The 16,380-nt window shown below is 52.8% G+C and overlaps 3 protein-coding genes across 3 annotated transcripts; all 3 read right to left on the minus strand.

Moving 5' to 3' along the window:
- Positions 1-437: 437 nt before the first annotated feature.
- TRIVIDRAFT_46976 (uncharacterized protein) lies at positions 438-1,040 on the minus strand (the record flags this gene model as incomplete). The annotated part of the gene is made up of 1 exon (XM_014098451.1): positions 438-1,040. One exon carries the CDS (start codon positions 1,038-1,040, stop codon positions 438-440), a length of 603 nt encoding a protein of 200 aa, XP_013953926.1.
- Positions 1,041-2,413: 1,373 nt separating this feature from the next.
- TRIVIDRAFT_213523 (uncharacterized protein) lies at positions 2,414-6,503 on the minus strand (the record flags this gene model as incomplete). Its single annotated transcript, XM_014098452.1, has 2 exons — positions 2,414-5,910; positions 6,032-6,503. The coding sequence occupies 2 exons, from the start codon at positions 6,135-6,137 to the stop codon at positions 2,525-2,527; spliced, it is 3,492 nt and encodes a 1,163-aa protein (XP_013953927.1).
- Positions 6,504-13,578: 7,075 nt separating this feature from the next.
- Positions 13,579-14,175, minus strand: TRIVIDRAFT_224416 (uncharacterized protein; the record flags this gene model as incomplete). Its single annotated transcript, XM_014098453.1, has 2 exons — positions 13,579-13,805; positions 13,929-14,175. 2 exons carry the CDS (start codon positions 14,173-14,175, stop codon positions 13,579-13,581), a joined length of 474 nt encoding a protein of 157 aa, XP_013953928.1.
- Between the last annotated feature and the right edge of the window lie 2,205 nt (positions 14,176-16,380).

The raw sequence follows: 16,380 nt of genomic DNA on the forward strand, positions 1-16,380 counted from the left end.
CATTTCTCTCGTCCAGCGTGGCCCTTGTGGACTTCTATACACTGCCCTCTCCTCTTGACGGTCGCTCGACGCATAGACATTACTGTTATAACCTTCTTCCATATAAAAAAGCTACTCCCGTTATAATCACATCTCTCCACGCTCAATCAAACGTACACTTCCTCTTGACTACCTCACAAGACATTGGGTTGAAACCGACTTTGCGATGGCACAAAATATCATGAATTCTCAAACAGCAGACCTCCTTTCCAATATATTCTAATCTTGTATCCCGCATCTATTCTCATCTTGCTATTGCCCATCTACTGACCACCTCATGAATATCTCCATCAAATTCCATAAACTTCCATCACATTCACATCATCGTATCTCATAGAACCATTTCCCTCTTATCCCATCCCACAATCACCCGCTATTTCATTCACTCATCCCATCCATCATTTCACCCCATCCTCCCTCCTCATCCGAAACGCCTCCATCAACCTATTCCTCACCATCAAATGAGTCAACTCAATCCTCCTCCCCTCCACAACCCCCCTCACAACATCCTCCTCCCCCGCCCAAACAAACGCCTGATGCTCCTCCGCATCAAGCACAACCTCTTCCCCCCCCTCAACCTCAACCTCAAACGCAAAGCTGCAAAACACCCTCGTCCCGTCCCGGTTCGTAAACACAGACCATCTCTCCCTCCCCTCCCCCTCCGTAACAAGCCGCCGCATCCTCCGCGCCACAAGCCCAACCTCCTCCCTCACCTCCCGCGCACACCCCGCCAGGATCGACCCGTCGCCCGAATCCACCGCGCCGCCTGGCGTCTCCCAGAGATTCGGCATGCTGTCGTGCGCCGCCCTTTGCACGAGCAGGACGCGGCCTTGCGCGTCGAAGATGAGCGCCGATGTGGCCACGCCGCCAAAGTCCTTGCCGTGGATCTCGAGCCAGTCGGATTTTGGGACGCTCCATTCGATGAGGGACTCGTCAAACGCAAAGTCGGCAATGGGGCCGCCCTTGGAATTTGTGTCGACGGCGGCGTTTTCAATAGCCATGGCGGCTTTTTCTCTTTCTGTCTTTCTCTTTATTTTCTCTTGTATATGAAAAGAGATGAGATGAAATTGTTTTGTTGTCCGATGTCTCTTATCTTGGAGAACGAGATCGTTTTTTGTGAGCAGTGTCAAGCAATGTTTGACAATAGGTTGAGCATAAGATTGTTTGTTGTTGTAGTCAATTTTTGTTTTGGTCCGCCCGGATTCGGCCCTGGTATTTGTCCATATTTATTAGCGGCTCGGGGCTCTTTGCATTGGGCGCTGAAATCAGGCAGCACAACTCAGCTAGCATCAAAATCCTGTCTTTTTGTCATCAATTGAGTCATACTGGATAAAAGATAAAACGCTCAGCCTTACAAGGCGCCCTGCGTCGTAGTCACGATGGGCTAGAAGCGGCATTAGACTTCATTCAAAGGAAAGATGAATCAATCACTGCACGAATCTGCACACCTAAACAGGCACTGCTAAGATCAACAAAGCCATCAAATCTTCAATCATTTCGCCATAAGTACATGTAAACATTATCAAAAATCCCAAACTCCCTTTGACCCCTCCCGACCTTTACGAAAAACACAATCAAGTATAAGTGCCTACAGAAAAAGGCATCCCGCACTCCGGCTTTAAACTTACCCTAGGGAATCAAAATCCGCACGTCTCTATCTAACATGAGTGATCGCTTTTTCCACACCCCAATTCCAAGCCGCATCACCATATATCCCTCATTTGATTCTGAAACTCTGCACACACGTTTGCGGTTCACAACTAAGCCTTGTTGATTGATTGACCATAAAGCCTTGGCCCTCTTCTCATTCGTACACCCAACTTTCACGTTCACATCCGTGATATGTACCTCCATTCCATTCGGGACCTCACATGCTCAGCCAATTCTCATACCGCTTGAGAAAACGGCCAACCATCTGCCAAATATCTTACAATCCATCACCTCCATGTATAGTAAACACTAAAATCAAGCGCTGCTCTCAAACTAGCGTGCGTTCATAATTGCTAGTTCAAGAAGAAGAGAATTGTAAGCCGTCGAAGCCATGTTGATGTATAAAAGAGAAGGCATTGCCCTGTCGAGCCTTCTGAGCCGAGGCATTTGGTCGGATCCTGCCTCTTTAGATTATAGCGAAAAATTAGATGCAAGCTCCCGGCAGTTGTCGATTGTTCTTTTGGCCTCTTGAAAATGCATGGGCCGGCCATGTAGACAATGTCGGACTGTCCACGTATTCATAAGTTCAACATAATTGAACTACCCTCGTCGCATGATTGTGTAGGAACCCAGTCATAAACTTCATTTCCTGTTGAAGGAAGTAGCAGCCAAACCAATTAATGGTCATTCCACTGGACTAATTTGTGATTTTTTTTTTCTTTTTGTATCTTTTTCTTTTCTGCTTAAACCGTCATGGTCATAAAAGGGCAGATCTGTGAAGCCAAGTTTTTCCGAGCTTACAGCTGCCAGGTATTAAAATTTATCTGTTTATGACTTAATCCGAAGGCATGACAGACTTTTCCGTCCTGGTCCGCATCCGTGTGGCATGGCTATCAAGACAGCGAGCCATAAGGTGCGTAACTGGCCAAACGGCTGCTTTGTCCAACATCTGGGACGTAACTCGAAGAATCTTGGTTGCAAAGCCAGCCTGTCCATCGTCTGGGGTTGCGGCATCGGTGGCGGTCAAGCTGGTCATGAGATCCAGGCTAATCTTCATCTCCGCCGAAGACAGGACCTCTTGTATTCTATCTAGCAGTTTGATGTCGTCCTCTTCCAACAGCATGATGGCGGGCATTTGCGAAGCTTCAATGCGATCCTGGCCCAAGATACCCAAGTATGGGCCGACTCTATCCTGCAAGGTGGCAACCCACTCAGCAAGGACCTGTGCGCAGTCGAATGCGCACATGGCTGACTGCAAGGGGAGCTCGCGACTAGTGAAGTCAGCAAAGGTCACCCCAAGCTTGTCCGACATGGCCAACGAATCGGCCGCGTAAAAGGCGGCTTTCCGCAGATGCCGCTCTCGGCGGGAGATGGACCGAGTGGCAAACTGGGAGCCGTTGGAGAATTTGCTCGAGGGATCTGAGCCCGGTACGGAAGCTGTTGGTGAGCCAGTGAAGAGAGAGCTGTCAAAGCTATCGGCGCCCACCGGCTCTACGTTGGATGACGGGGAGTGCTCGGCATGCTGGACAATCTCCGTTCCACGAGCTAGTTCCTCTGCCATGCCGTCCCAGTCTCGCTGCCAAAACTTTTCCTTGGATCTAGACAGGTTGACAAACAGCCGCACGTATGCCAGGTCAAGCAAGGGAATTGCGTCGGCAGAGAGTGGACCCATGCCGAACGGATTTGGACGCTCCACGGTATGCTTCGGATTGCTGGCCCAAGCGACTTGCCATGCCTTCAAGGCTGGCTCGATATGCCGGTGCATCTTTTCCGTCTCCTCGTTGGTCCAGACCTTGTTGTGATGTCTCTGTCGTGTTTCCCAGATGTAGTTGTGCAGCGCATTGATCAGAATCAAGCAGCCGAATGTGCTGGGCCTCAGGTTTGTGGTAGGGAGCTCGGCCGGCGAGTGCTGGCCACCATTCATCGCCGCCATGTGCTTCTGCTGTCGCTCATTTGTGCGCAGGAGCTCTCCGAGGGCATCGCAGAACTTGAGCCGGTTGTGGTTGGCTGCGTCGGCGCCGCCCTTGGCGAAGAAGTGGGAGGCCGATTCGGCGGCGAAGAAGTCTTCGTCGCAAGGAAGATCCAACAGGATTTCAGAGTTGGTCAGGGCCGGGGTGTGGTTGTAAGCGGCGACTAAGAGGCTGGACATGATGAAGACGGCGTACAGCGTGCGCTTGCGCTCTTCCTTTCGCTTCCACTGGAGCCACTCCTGTCGTTGTTCGAGTTCACTTTTCCTATTCCACATTGAGTCATCAAACATGCGAGTATCCTGTCCATCCTCCTGCTCCGGTCGTAGCAGGTCCGCTGCCTGGGCCAAGCTGACGAGTGCTGCGCAGTGAGTCGAGGCGATGTCGCTGATGGTCTTGTCGCCGCAGTTGTGGCCGTAGACGACGTTGAGAAGCATGGCCTGGACGAGCCAGACTGGCGTGTGGGCTGAGCTATCCCTACCTTGTGACGACGATGACGGCTGCTGCTGCTGTTGGTGGTCGGGATCGCCGCTGTGCGTGCTGCGTCGGACATCTGCTTTGCGAACATCTGCCTTGCGCCTCTCCTCGAGGTAGAAAAAGATCATCTTCTTAGCCATGTTGAACAGGTCCTTGGATTGGGCCTGCTCCATTTCATATAAGGCGCCAATGGCAGCCATGGCGAGCACCAAACACCCACTACCGCCTACACCGTTCTGGCGACCGCTCGGGGACGTGGACATATCAAAAGACAGGGTGGGCAGGTGCAAAAAGGGGAAATGGGGATGGAAGTATGAGATGTAAGCTGAGACATAACGTTGTAGATTCTGGGTACTGGGCACGTTGGCGGCCTGGGCCGGGGAGGGCGATTGGAACTGCGGCGACTGCGGCGAAGTAAAGGGATATTTACGGCCTCCAAAGGGCAGGCACTGGGAGAGGATGGTCACAATGGCAGTCCTGGTGGCATCTGTGATTGTGGTTACGGGCGAAGCGCCATGGTTAACGCCATTGAGGGATGATGGGGTTTCCGGGCCGGCGTTGAAGCCAAGGGTCTGGTTAATGCTCTGCGTGTTCAGTCCAGATACGACGGAAGGGCTCAACGAGCTCAGCGATGGTGGGGGCGTGGAGAAGTATGGGTCATTGATCTTTTGAGTAGCTGGCTGAGGTGATAAAGGAGCTCCATTGAGGAGATCCGGAAAGACTGAACCATTCAGATCCAAAGCAAACGGGTTCGGCATCTGCGGGGGGCCCATCACGGAGGGTTGCCACATGGTACTCGTGCCAGCCGGCGCAGGGTGATTTGATCCATCCAACATGACATCGCTGATGCCGCTCTGGCTCGTCGTGCTAAGAGCCGACGGGCTCGACTCGTCCACCACGTTCTCGTTTGTCTGAAACGACATCTGGTGATCAAACCCACTAAGCCAGTCAAATGAGTCGTCAAAGGTCGGGTTGGACGGGATGTCGTTGAGGGCTTGCGCGAACGGGGAGGCCTGCTCCATTACCATCGAGGGTGGGGAATCATTATAGTGAAGGGCGTTGGGGTTGATGGTTGTGCCCGGCGCAAACAAGTAGCTCTCAAAATCAAATTCGGGGTTGAAGGCAGCGAGGGGGGGCGCTGTACGAAGGGCGTTTTCTAAATCGGTACCGCCGATTTGGCCCGTCTCCAGCTTAGGGAGGCCGTGCGCGAGCGTCGCCCTCTGGCCCATGGTCATGGACATGGCGCCAAACACCGGGTCGAAGTTGTGGACGGGCAGGCCGGCGAGGCTGGGGTGACGACTGTGCCCAGCATGCATGCTCCTAGCAACATTGGCATTGGCCGTGGCTATCATCTGCATGGCGGCTCCATCGACGTGGCTGATGGTGTTTGCCCGCGGACGCATCGTGTTGGCACCGGGGTTGGTAGCCGTCGCCGCATGGCTGGCGCCCACGACGCTGTTTTTGCGAGCCCGGCTCTGGCCTGGGGGCACGCCGCTGGTCGACTCTCGGCGGTTCCGCGGGCGAGCAGACGGCGTCGACGTCTGGTGCAGCTTCTGCTGGTGACGCAGCAGCAGGTCGCGGCGGGCAAAGCATCGCGAGCACTCGGGGCACTCAAACGGCTTTTCCTTTGTGTGCGAGCGCTCATGGCGTTTCAGGTGCTCCAGGCGGGCGAAGGAGCGCTGGCAAGTCGCGCAGACGTGCGGGCGAGGCTTGTCGGTCTTTGGGGGAGGGAAGTTTGGAGGAGCCTTGGGCGTGGTATTCACAGTAATGGTAGATGCTGAGGCGCAGGGCAAAAGAGTCAGCTGTCAGCGGTAAGGGAGGCTTTGTGTGCGGGTCGGGGGAACCGTTTGGGGGGGAACCCGAGGGGCAGAAGAGCTGGCGTCAAGAGAATCGCTCACCAGAGTCGTCTGCGTTTGCAGAGTTGCTGCCAACGCTCGCGGCGACGGCCGAGTTGGACATGTTGGAGGCGCGCGACACCCGGTGGCCAGAATCATTCATTACCATGGCAAGCCAAAGCCGCAAAAGCCACCGTCCGCGAGAATGGGCAGAGCGGCGGTTTTGTGTTGTTTTGCGAGGCGAGGGGCGGAAGGGCCGTCACAGCAGTTCGGCAGGGCGGTTTTCGCGGGGTGCTGAGCCGAGCTACAGGCGCACGATAGCTGGGATTTGGCGGGGGGAATCGATACTTGTGGTTCGCAGTGGTTGCGGCAAAGAAATGACGGGAGTAAAAATACCATGAAAGACGGACTAGAGACGGCGCGTCTGAAGCATCCCAAGCGGTGGCTTGCGCAGAGAACAGCGGCTCGGGAGTCTCTGGCGTCGCTCAAAGCAAGACGGATGAAGCCATCAATAGACGAAGCAGAGACTGGGTTGCTGCTTGGAGTGAATCGGAGTGAGAAGGAAGAGGTTTGGTGACTCGACGGGCGACGAGAAGGTACTACTAGGCAGGTATGCGGCGACACAGTGCCGCGACTGTGCGGTCCAGCCTGTTCTGCTGCGCCCGCTAGCTCAGACCGGGGCCTCACAGTGGCTCGCGGGCCCTGCACACGGCGCCTCTGCCCACTCGCCTCTGCCCACTGAAGCACCGGCGGCCAGGGCCTGCGCGGGAGCTCGCACCGTGCACGGCTGCCCGTACGGGTACCCACGAGCTACTCGCCTGTACTCGTACCAGGAGCTACCGCCCGATTCGACCTGGAAAGCTCCGTGCAGGCTGTGAGGCCCAGCGCCGGCGGTACGTACCGACGAGGTAGCGGCGAGTCTCTTTTGCGGCGAGTTGCTGCGCACAGGTACCGGCCGGTACAGCCGTGGGTACAACCGTAAGTACGAGCGTTGGTCCACAGCGGCGGGCCCCAGCAGGTTTATTGCAGCGGCGCACCCAATCGGCAGGGGCCAGGGCAAGCTGCTGCAGGCAGAGGGAAAGAGATGGCATGCACTCCAATGCAAGAATAATATATTACTGGACATGCATACATGTACATAGTAGTAGTATAGCACGGTGCAGGTGCAGCATGGGCACTACGGATGTGTATCGTCGCCGGATGCTTGTCTCTCATGTACGAGGCATGTCGCACGCATCAGCTGCTCATCCTGCCGGGCCTTGGTGGGCTGCCGGCCGAGTACCTGCGCGGTACAAGCTGCGCTAGGCGTGAGCGCTGGGTGCGACGCTGTGCTGTGCTGTGCGGTGCTGGCTGCATGGCACGCCTAGGTACTACCTGGTAGCAGACAGTTGGTGGTGAGTCCCGCACTGTGCTGCACTGTAACCTGCAACAGGGTGTGGCCTCTTTTCCACGGCCAGCCAGCGAACGAACGAACGACGGGAGCGGACTCTTTCCCATGTTTCGTCGGCTGATGGTCGACGCATAAGGCGATGCAATCTCTAAATCGGTACGATGAAATAATGCCTCTACCGTGCTGAGCTGTGCTGAGCTGTGCTGTGCGTTGCTGTGCTTTGCCTTGCGTTGCCTTGCGTTGCTGCTGTGGAAAGCCACGGGTACCCGCGGATGGCGCGGATGACTTGTTTCAGCAGCTACTGGAAGACAAAAGATTCGGTTGGGCATTGGTGAGGCTGCTTTACTGGTTTTTTGAACCTTGATTTTTTATTTTTATTTTGTTGGATTTTTTTTTTTTTTTTTGAATTTTCATATCGTCATCCTGGTTCTCTTTTTTTTATTTTTAAATCCGCTACCGGCCACAAAGAACCACCACACACGCCATCGGGTCACTCGCATAATGCGCAAACTGCTAAATAAAACTCCATGCTTCCCACCAAAACCAGTCAGCAGCACAGGATCAATCAATCAATCAATCAATGCATTTCCTTGTTGCTTATCGCATGCTAGCCTCAACTCGGGCATTGCAGCAGCTTCTAGTGCCCGAGCCTGGCGAGAGTTGATGGCCGTCCAGTGTCCAGTGCCCAGCCAGCGTCCACGGCGGCATGTACGTTCCAGGTACCTCCGCGCCCAGGGCACAGGCGCAAGTGTACAAGGGCGGTACTTTTCGTTTTGGCCTATCCGATTCCGGCCCCGAGTCCTGTCGGAACGCTTCCACTCCAGTCTTTTCTCGTTCCATCATCACCGCGAGTTGTCGCCATCGCTGCAAAGTTCAGCCATCTCCACCCTGCCTTTGCTCTTCTTGTCTGGCTCTTACTCGTACAGGCAACACGGGCAGGGACTTGCTCCGGTACCTGTAGGTATGCAACTACTGGGGCTCGCCATCCGATTCGAAGCAAAACATGGCCTGCCTTGTGCCGTGTGAAGCCACGGGCTTGGAGGCTCAAGCTCAACGTTGCCCTGAACCACTAAGAATGCAGCCTGCGTATTCCTCTGGATTTGACTCCCACGTTTGCGTTGCCATGTTACTCTAATTCCATCGCGGTCCAGCTCAACAGGCACCATCCTGGTCGGGCCACTGGGCTCAACATGCCGGGAAGACTCCGACGAGGCAATTATCCCGTTTGGCGTGCCATCCTGCTGTCCGTTTTATCGCAAGCCCACCCTCCTGTACGTGATGGCACGCGGCACTGTACGAGTCCTGTACGAGATACAGCACGCCAGGGGCTGTTGTGTGCCCTGGAGGCGCCTTACGAGGGCAACAGTCGCATCTACACGACGCCAAGCGCCAGCTTCTAGCACCGCACCCCTTGCCAATCCTGTGCCATATCCAGAGCCAATGCCTTGGCCGCTGCAGTGCACGCAGGAGAGGGCGGAGCTATCCGTGGATCTTTTTCAGTGGGCGAGGTTCCACATGCGGCGCAGAATCGAATCGAGTCGAGAGCAGAGGCCAATTCCCTCGCTCTCCATCCGCCCAGCCAGCCCAGAGCAGCGGCGAAACTCCCAAGAACAAGGCAGAAGTGGCGTGGAGAACGCTGGGCTGCTAATGCTGATGGCGATTTGAATTAGCGGAACCCGATGCCTTACTCTTGTGTGCCCAAAAGCTGACTAGCGGTAGGCTTAGCCATTTAGCAGCCGCTGAGGACTGGACAGAAGTTCTGGCCATGATGAGGCCGCGCTCTGATTGAATGCTTCGCATCACACGCTTGGCCTCAACAGGCCTTAGGGCATCTGCAGCGACGCACGGTGCGAGCGCCTCCATGTGTGTGTTTGCCGTCCTAACGCCAGGTACGAGGCTAACAGCTTGGAAGTACTGCTTGGACTGGTCAAAAGTCGCGATAGAGGATTCTATCTACTGTGCTTAGTGTCACTAACATTAACCACGTTTGTAAGCATGTGCTGGATGAGCAGCGGTGCTCCTTGAATTCCCGTTGCGCTGCTTCTAAAGGTGTCTCAGCATTGGGGCCTTGTAATACTTGCTTGGGACAGCAAGACGAGATCAACGCCAAGTTCTCGAGGTGCGACTACGCAGCCGAATCGCCGTATATCTGGACCACGAGATACGGCCAATACCACAGACATGCTGATAACAAAGGTACCCGGTGCTATCGGCCGTGTGGTGTTAGTGCTTCAGATAGCATGGACCTGGTTTCTGGTACTAACGGGAACGGAGCACGGAACCTGGATTGGATTATGGAGCAAGCAACGCGGATGAGGCGATGTTGAGGCCGGCTTGAATTAGCATCAGCCACTGCTTCATCTTTGCTCGTGAGAGCAGCCACTGCCATCTCGACAAATTCATAATGAATTAGTAATTCCAGGCCTTCGTTTTGATGAGTTTGAGTTTGCTGTTGGTCGAGCTCGAGGGCGTGGCCTGAGGTAATATGCGCACGTCCACAGAGAGTCCATGCTTGAAAATACAGCCCAGGCAACATTACATACCTGCTGTATCTACTTACAATCTCAAGGACCTACACTGTGCAATGTACGAGTACAAAGCGATACCCTCAGAATACAGGTACAGCACTGCACCCAACACAACTCGCTTAACCCAAGCAGCTAAATGATCTTCACCGGTCCCACTGCAGCCGGCAGCTCTCTCGTTTCGGATGCTTCTGCTGTGGCTGTGTCGTGTTGAGCTCTCCAATCTCCTGATCGATGCGACGCTGTTCCGCCAGCTAGGCCTGAAGCTTTTGTACGTGCGTCCGGAGAGACCCAAGGAACTGCTACCTGCTGGTATAAGCGATATCACGGCGGGCTGGTGTGTGTGTGTGTGGATGGCCTCTTAATCTATTCGTCTGGCTGTTGCCGAGCTTCATGATGCATGCAGCATGCAGTGCAGGATGCTGCTGCAAATAATGGACCAAAGAGCGTTTCCTTGGCTCTCCACATCACATGGTAATCGTACCAAGAGAACAAACCTGCACGATACATGCAGTTATGCGGCGTGTTGTCTCGAGTTATGAATTTGCCTTGTACATGCATTTGGGTGCACGTATGATAGTGGCCTGTTTTCGACTTTGAGCAAGAAAAGTATTGCCACTTCTTCTCCGTTTATGAGGAAACGTGGAGTTTCCTTTTTGCTGATTTCTTTTGAAATGCACACCGATTTTTTTTCAATTTTTCAATTTTTTCTTCTACTTCGATTTCATAGTGCACCCTTGATTCAACCCGATGTCTCGGTGTTCCTAATGGCGTGTGAAACCACAGATACAGATCCCGTCTCCATGTCGCTTCCATCGGTCGAATTAAACCATAAACGAAACGATCCGCGAGAGAAAATAGAAAGAAAAATAGAACGAGAAAAATCTTCCAAACAGTCTCCAGCGTCGAGCCGGTCGCTCAAGATGACCCATCTTGAAAATACAGCCAATACCACCTTACCATTGACACTGCGCACTCGCCGGTCTGATCCAGCCATAGCTCTGTCTGTCCACTATGGACAATTGCTCTCTTTGCATTCCAATTCCATTGGTCGTCACCAGCTCATTGGTACCTACAAACAGCTGTTGTTTCCATCCATGCTTTAGATCTGTAGCTCCCGACACCAGATCGGCGACGCTCACTCGTGCCTGAAGATTATCCAGCCAGAATAAATACAGAGGTGTTGATCATCAAGAGCTAGCCACATCAGCTCCCAGACCTCGGCTCACCAGCTGTCTAACCTCCAACTTCATTCTACGATAACGAGGCTCTCTATGCGTCGTCTCTTAGCCTCAAGCGCAATCACTTCTATACAAGCTCTCTCCGTTACCGAGTGATGCCTGCAGACAATGCCGTATTGACCCCCAAGCTCTTGGTATCCATTGAGTATCGCCCAGACAATCAATTCATGAATGAGTTGTGGGTCCCCATGCTGTGATCAGCTACAGTGTTATTGACACAGTCACACACGCTCTCAACGGCTATGCAAGCAGCCAAGAGACCATCAGGTCCTTTCCGAGCATTACTCCATTCTGCGAACTAAACCGCATGACGGAATGGCGGACTGCATCTCTGCATTCTAGCATCTAGCCATGGTAGCTTGACGGCGTGAGATTTCCATTCCATTGCTAGATAGATCTAGGAACCACCGTGGTGTAGGTTTCACGCCGCTCAACACTAACAGCGCCAGCCGCCGAAAGCAATATACTTGAAACGCTGCCATCTCCCAGACAAGAAGCAAACGGAAATCGCAAGGGCCAGCCATGAGGTCACCGAGCGAACAAGGGCCAAGAACAAGGCGTGTTTGCTTTGTGTAATCTAGACAGAACCCGGCAAGAAACCCAAACGCACCATCACGTCACTTGTTGGCGAGAAAAAGCAATAGCTCCCCTCCCCCCGGAACCAAGCTTCTTTTCCCATCTGATCGGCCATCCATCCTCGCTTGACCGACCCCAGACCCAAGGCAAGGCCAGCTCCCAGACCCCCTTGAAGGAGGTTGTTCCTGGACCCATATCAAACGAGGTCAGGTGCACAACGTCGTCCAGGGCCCACAGCTTCTTTACGGCCTAGAGTGGGCAGAAGCGTCACAGTTGATGCATCAATCTTCGGAATGCGAGTCGGCAGAGCGGCTCTGCCATTCGCTGATTCGCCCGTCTGCCCATGCACGTTAACTGACCGACATGCTGCTAACGTGCATTTTTGAGTCACATAGATGATTTGGAGGCTTGAGGATTCCCATCTCGACCTTGGAACTGGAGCACGGATTTCGTCTGGGTCCCATTCGTCTGCTGCCGGTCTAATTCCTTTTGCTCTTTTGCATCGCAAGGATTGCCTTTATGCACACTAGTCCTGTACGCGGGAGGCCGCCCATGTGATTGAATGCATTGGCTGTATCTTCACTCTGCATTGGCATCTGCTGGCGTTCTTGTCTCTGTCCTTCCCAGCAGCCGGGACGCTTCTACCCATTGTTTTCTCTCATCGCAGTATCCCTGGTCTGTGTCACTTGTGCTTTCTGTCGCCCAGGCACGAGTCAATCTACATGTACAAGCAGACGCTTATTTCTCACGGGCTTGCTACCCACATGCTGCCTGCTGGGCCTTTTTCCTGAATAGAAACAGGGCTCCAGGAGGATTATTAACAGCCTGTTGACAGGTACCATCCTCTTCCTGACCTACACGACCCCAAAAATGAACCCCAATCTCACAAAAAACTTGCCCGCCCCTCGGTTTACCCCAACTCCCCATGGCGGGGCCCCCGGCCATTTCTTTTGCAGACTCCCCCGGATTCTGAACCTCAATCGGGCTCAGTCGCCTGCTGACCGGGAACCCTTGGGAGGGGGCGGTCTGTGGTAGCGCACTTGGTACACCATCGTGATACCCCTGTTTCCCCAGATTCTTCTAGCTGTCGGGCTCCACGGCCATGCAAAGTTGGAAATGGAACAGGCGATGAGCCGCCGTAGCTGGGATTTTCCTTGGCCTGTTCATCGTGTAGTTTGGGTGGTGTGGCTACCCTTTTTTTTTTTTTTTTCTCAGAGATGTCATTCACATCACACAGGCTCCATTTCAGTAAAGTCTCAAGGAGATCCGTCGTAAAAGCAAGGCCCGTCCTTCGCACATGTAGTCAGCTCCCCGGAATTACCGGCTGGAGGCAGCGCTGCTCTAGATCAAGCTGCTTGCACATGCAATCCCTGCTCCCAGCTCGACTGGAAACAACTGGTAGACCAGTCATTGCCCTACGATAACAATTCTTACTACATGTGTATATCCACTTGAACCGCCGGTCAAACGTCTCCTGAGCTCCCCGAGTTAGCCGGCAAACTTCGGGCAAAGAAGCCGGCATTAGCTGCTATGTAGTAGCAATTCTCCAGATTTTCTAGAGGGCTTCGTACTCGTTTCACACTGGGTCTCGTTCTTCGGCCCCAATCATTTCATCCTTGGTGGCTTTGGCTAATATCTGTTAGTCTCAGAGAACACTCGGCTATTGGTTTAGCCGCCTGTTTTAACAAAAGGGGGCATTGTCATACAAGCACGAACAAGAGCTTTACCGAAGGGAGATTCATCAATACTAGTGCAGCTAATAGAAAGCCACTGATCTTCACAGTGGAAGCGACCAATGCACAAGTGTGGACAAAAAAAGGGCTCGCACGAAATATGGATTACAGTACGGCCAACAGGAACAAGGAGCCTCACCTCAGGTCACATCTCACACAAGATGGACAAGTCCCAGACCCTCCAACTAACTCCAAAGACGGGATCACTTCCCTTGGCGTCATAGGGGCTCCTTCGCATTGGCGCTTGGAGTTTCCGGAGCAAGCTGCATGAACCTAGGCCCAGGCCAAGGGCAGCAGTTGGAGGTCTAAAATCCTGCCGCGCCAAAATGTCCCACGTGCTCGGGTACAGCTCCGGGGAGCTGCCTTTTGACGCTGTTGTTTGACAGAATGGTTGTCAGCAGCCACGAGGTCTCCCTAATTATAGACGGCACGCAGCGAAATTGCACCATGGGCCGGCTGGATAGTGCAAAAGAGGCCACGCTGCGATGTTAATACAAAAGAAGGACCCGTGGGAAGTCCGGCCCACAACGGTTTCCGGTGCTATCGACGGTGGCGTCCAGGGGCATTTCCGCCCCCAAGATTGCGCGGTTCCGGGGGTTCGCTTCAGCTTTTCGTTCGTTTTCTTGAGCGCTTTGGACGTCAATGCTGCGTGTTTTCGTGAAGATCGGCGTCCTACCTGCCGCTTCTCGGTGCGCTTCTCGGCGACGGCGTCATTGCAGAAACCGGGAATGGCATCGTACATACATAATACTAATAGCCTCCTAGAGCTAGGGAGGGCAAGTAAAAAAAAAAAACGAACGGCCCTGGTCGGTGCCATTTGTGCCGTGATGCTGGTCCCACTCGCACTTCGGGCCTAACAACAAAACCGCAATCGTGGTCCGCGCGGCTGGAGCGGACAAGCGGACCAACTAGCAGCAAGCAGACGGCAGCCCAATCGCATTGTGTGCGGGTTGGGTTGGGCTCTGAGATTCATTGCTGCCTGGTACGTCTTTACGTTTGTTGAGTTGCTGCTTTGGATGGCTTGGGAGAATTGTGGGGGAGTTTGGCCTGGATAGGAACGAGTGATTGACTTTATTGGGGGATTTGAGGTATTTCCAGTCGGCTGGTAGTGATATATACCTGCCCTGCCCGGATTGGACTGCGTCAATGCTGAGATATACGAGTAAGCGAGCGGCTAATGTAACGGCAGGGCAGGTGTCTCAAACTAGGAACTTCGCAAAGATAGTCGTGATGCATGAATCGTCCGGCCGGCCCTACCCTGTCTTGTGAGGGCAGCCAGCTTTTGTGCTTTGATACAGCAAAACATTAGAGATTGAATTCTTCGAATAAGGTGGTCGATTGGTTTTGAGAACTAGGAAACTACCTATCGCAGGGACAACTTGGCGTAGACATGCGGAAGTCGGCGTGTAGAGTATTCTGTGCGCGCATTAACTTAAGATTACTCTCAATAATTCAATTACGAAATGAACCTTAATTATGGAGTAAACAAGACCACGAGCAATACCCAGCTTGCATTAGGCATGCTGTTTGCAAGGCCTCAATGAACACTCAACGCAGAATGTGTTCTTCTCAGTACGGCAACCCACTTTGTCTAGGGCAAGTCATCTTCATGACAAAGCACCGAATCTCTCGTTAGAAGCCCTGTATCGCATCATGATACATCATAGAGGCGGAAATAACAAAGAGACAACGGGTATATCATTATCAGTGGAGCAAAGAAACCCAGGCGTCATCTTGACACGATCATATGATGGCACTGCCAGTCGGCTTCTCAACGAGTCAAGACTCTTTCCATGGGTGGAGAACTATCAGCGCCTTACAATCGTACGAAGGACAAGGGCATGACGGGCTTCGGAAATATACTCTGACATTCATCAAGGATAACGCCGATACGGAAGGAGGGATTGCAAGTCAATCATTGGCGATGATGGGCTTCGATTGTAAAAATAGCTAGGATTCATCATGAAATGCTCAACTTTGTGGTTCGCACTAGTAGGGGATTGAAAGATAGTATTTGGCATATTAGGGTTTCATGCCGTTGCAAAGGCTCGACCAGTTACCTATTTGGGGCATGAAAACTGCTGGCTTCATGTTCCCATCAGTGCACGGATAGAGCTTACAGCCATGTCATTCACGGTAATTACATGATGTAGAAGCGGAGCAGTTCGTACCTATCTTTATCTTATCCTGATGCCGCAGACACAGCGCTTAACTGATCGCCAGCTGACTGTAACGCTAGATCTGTGGAATGATCTCCAAGAGTATAGGGCATATAAGATAACGGGCGCGTGGGATCACGGACGGCAAGACACGTGTTTTCGTGGTAAGACTTATCTTTTATCCACTCGATTCACAAAAGTTACATCCTGTTGCATATTTGCCTGTGGTATAACGTCAATTCTTGCTTAGACTCTCTGGATAACCTTAAATCCGCAGCGGCTATTTCGTCTACACCACGCTTGAATCCCGCCCCCAGATTAGCAGGAATGGCTCATTGTTACCCAAGTATGGCACTTTTAAACTAGTCTATGAATAATGGCTAGGGAAAATTACTGGAAACTTTGATGCCTACGCTTTTCCGTTTGTTGTACACCTTATCCGACTTCCTAAATCCCGTAGGAAGTAAGGAATGCTATTGAAAAGGAAATCAGCCACAACGGGTTATTATTCGGTCGATGAAGCCATTTTGTTATCAAATCTCCGTAGGGATTTCTCATTAAGGGAGTTTGTTTCTGAAACAAGCAGTGCCATCATTCGTGTCGCTGCAATGTGACCCCCGCAACACGGCGATGCCATGTCCACCAATTGCTGGTTCGGATCCGGGGTTTGATCTTGACCTTATTCCGATTCAATCTCTATACCAATTCTCAACAAACTCGCCCGCAACAACTGCCAGGCGCCGCTATGTCTGCGATACAACGTAGCTTTCATTCAATGATTCAGTGCA

This window comes from Trichoderma virens (assembly GCF_000170995.1).
Source record: "Trichoderma virens Gv29-8 chromosome Unknown TRIVIscaffold_82, whole genome shotgun sequence".
Taxonomy (NCBI): domain Eukaryota; kingdom Fungi; phylum Ascomycota; class Sordariomycetes; order Hypocreales; family Hypocreaceae; genus Trichoderma; species Trichoderma virens.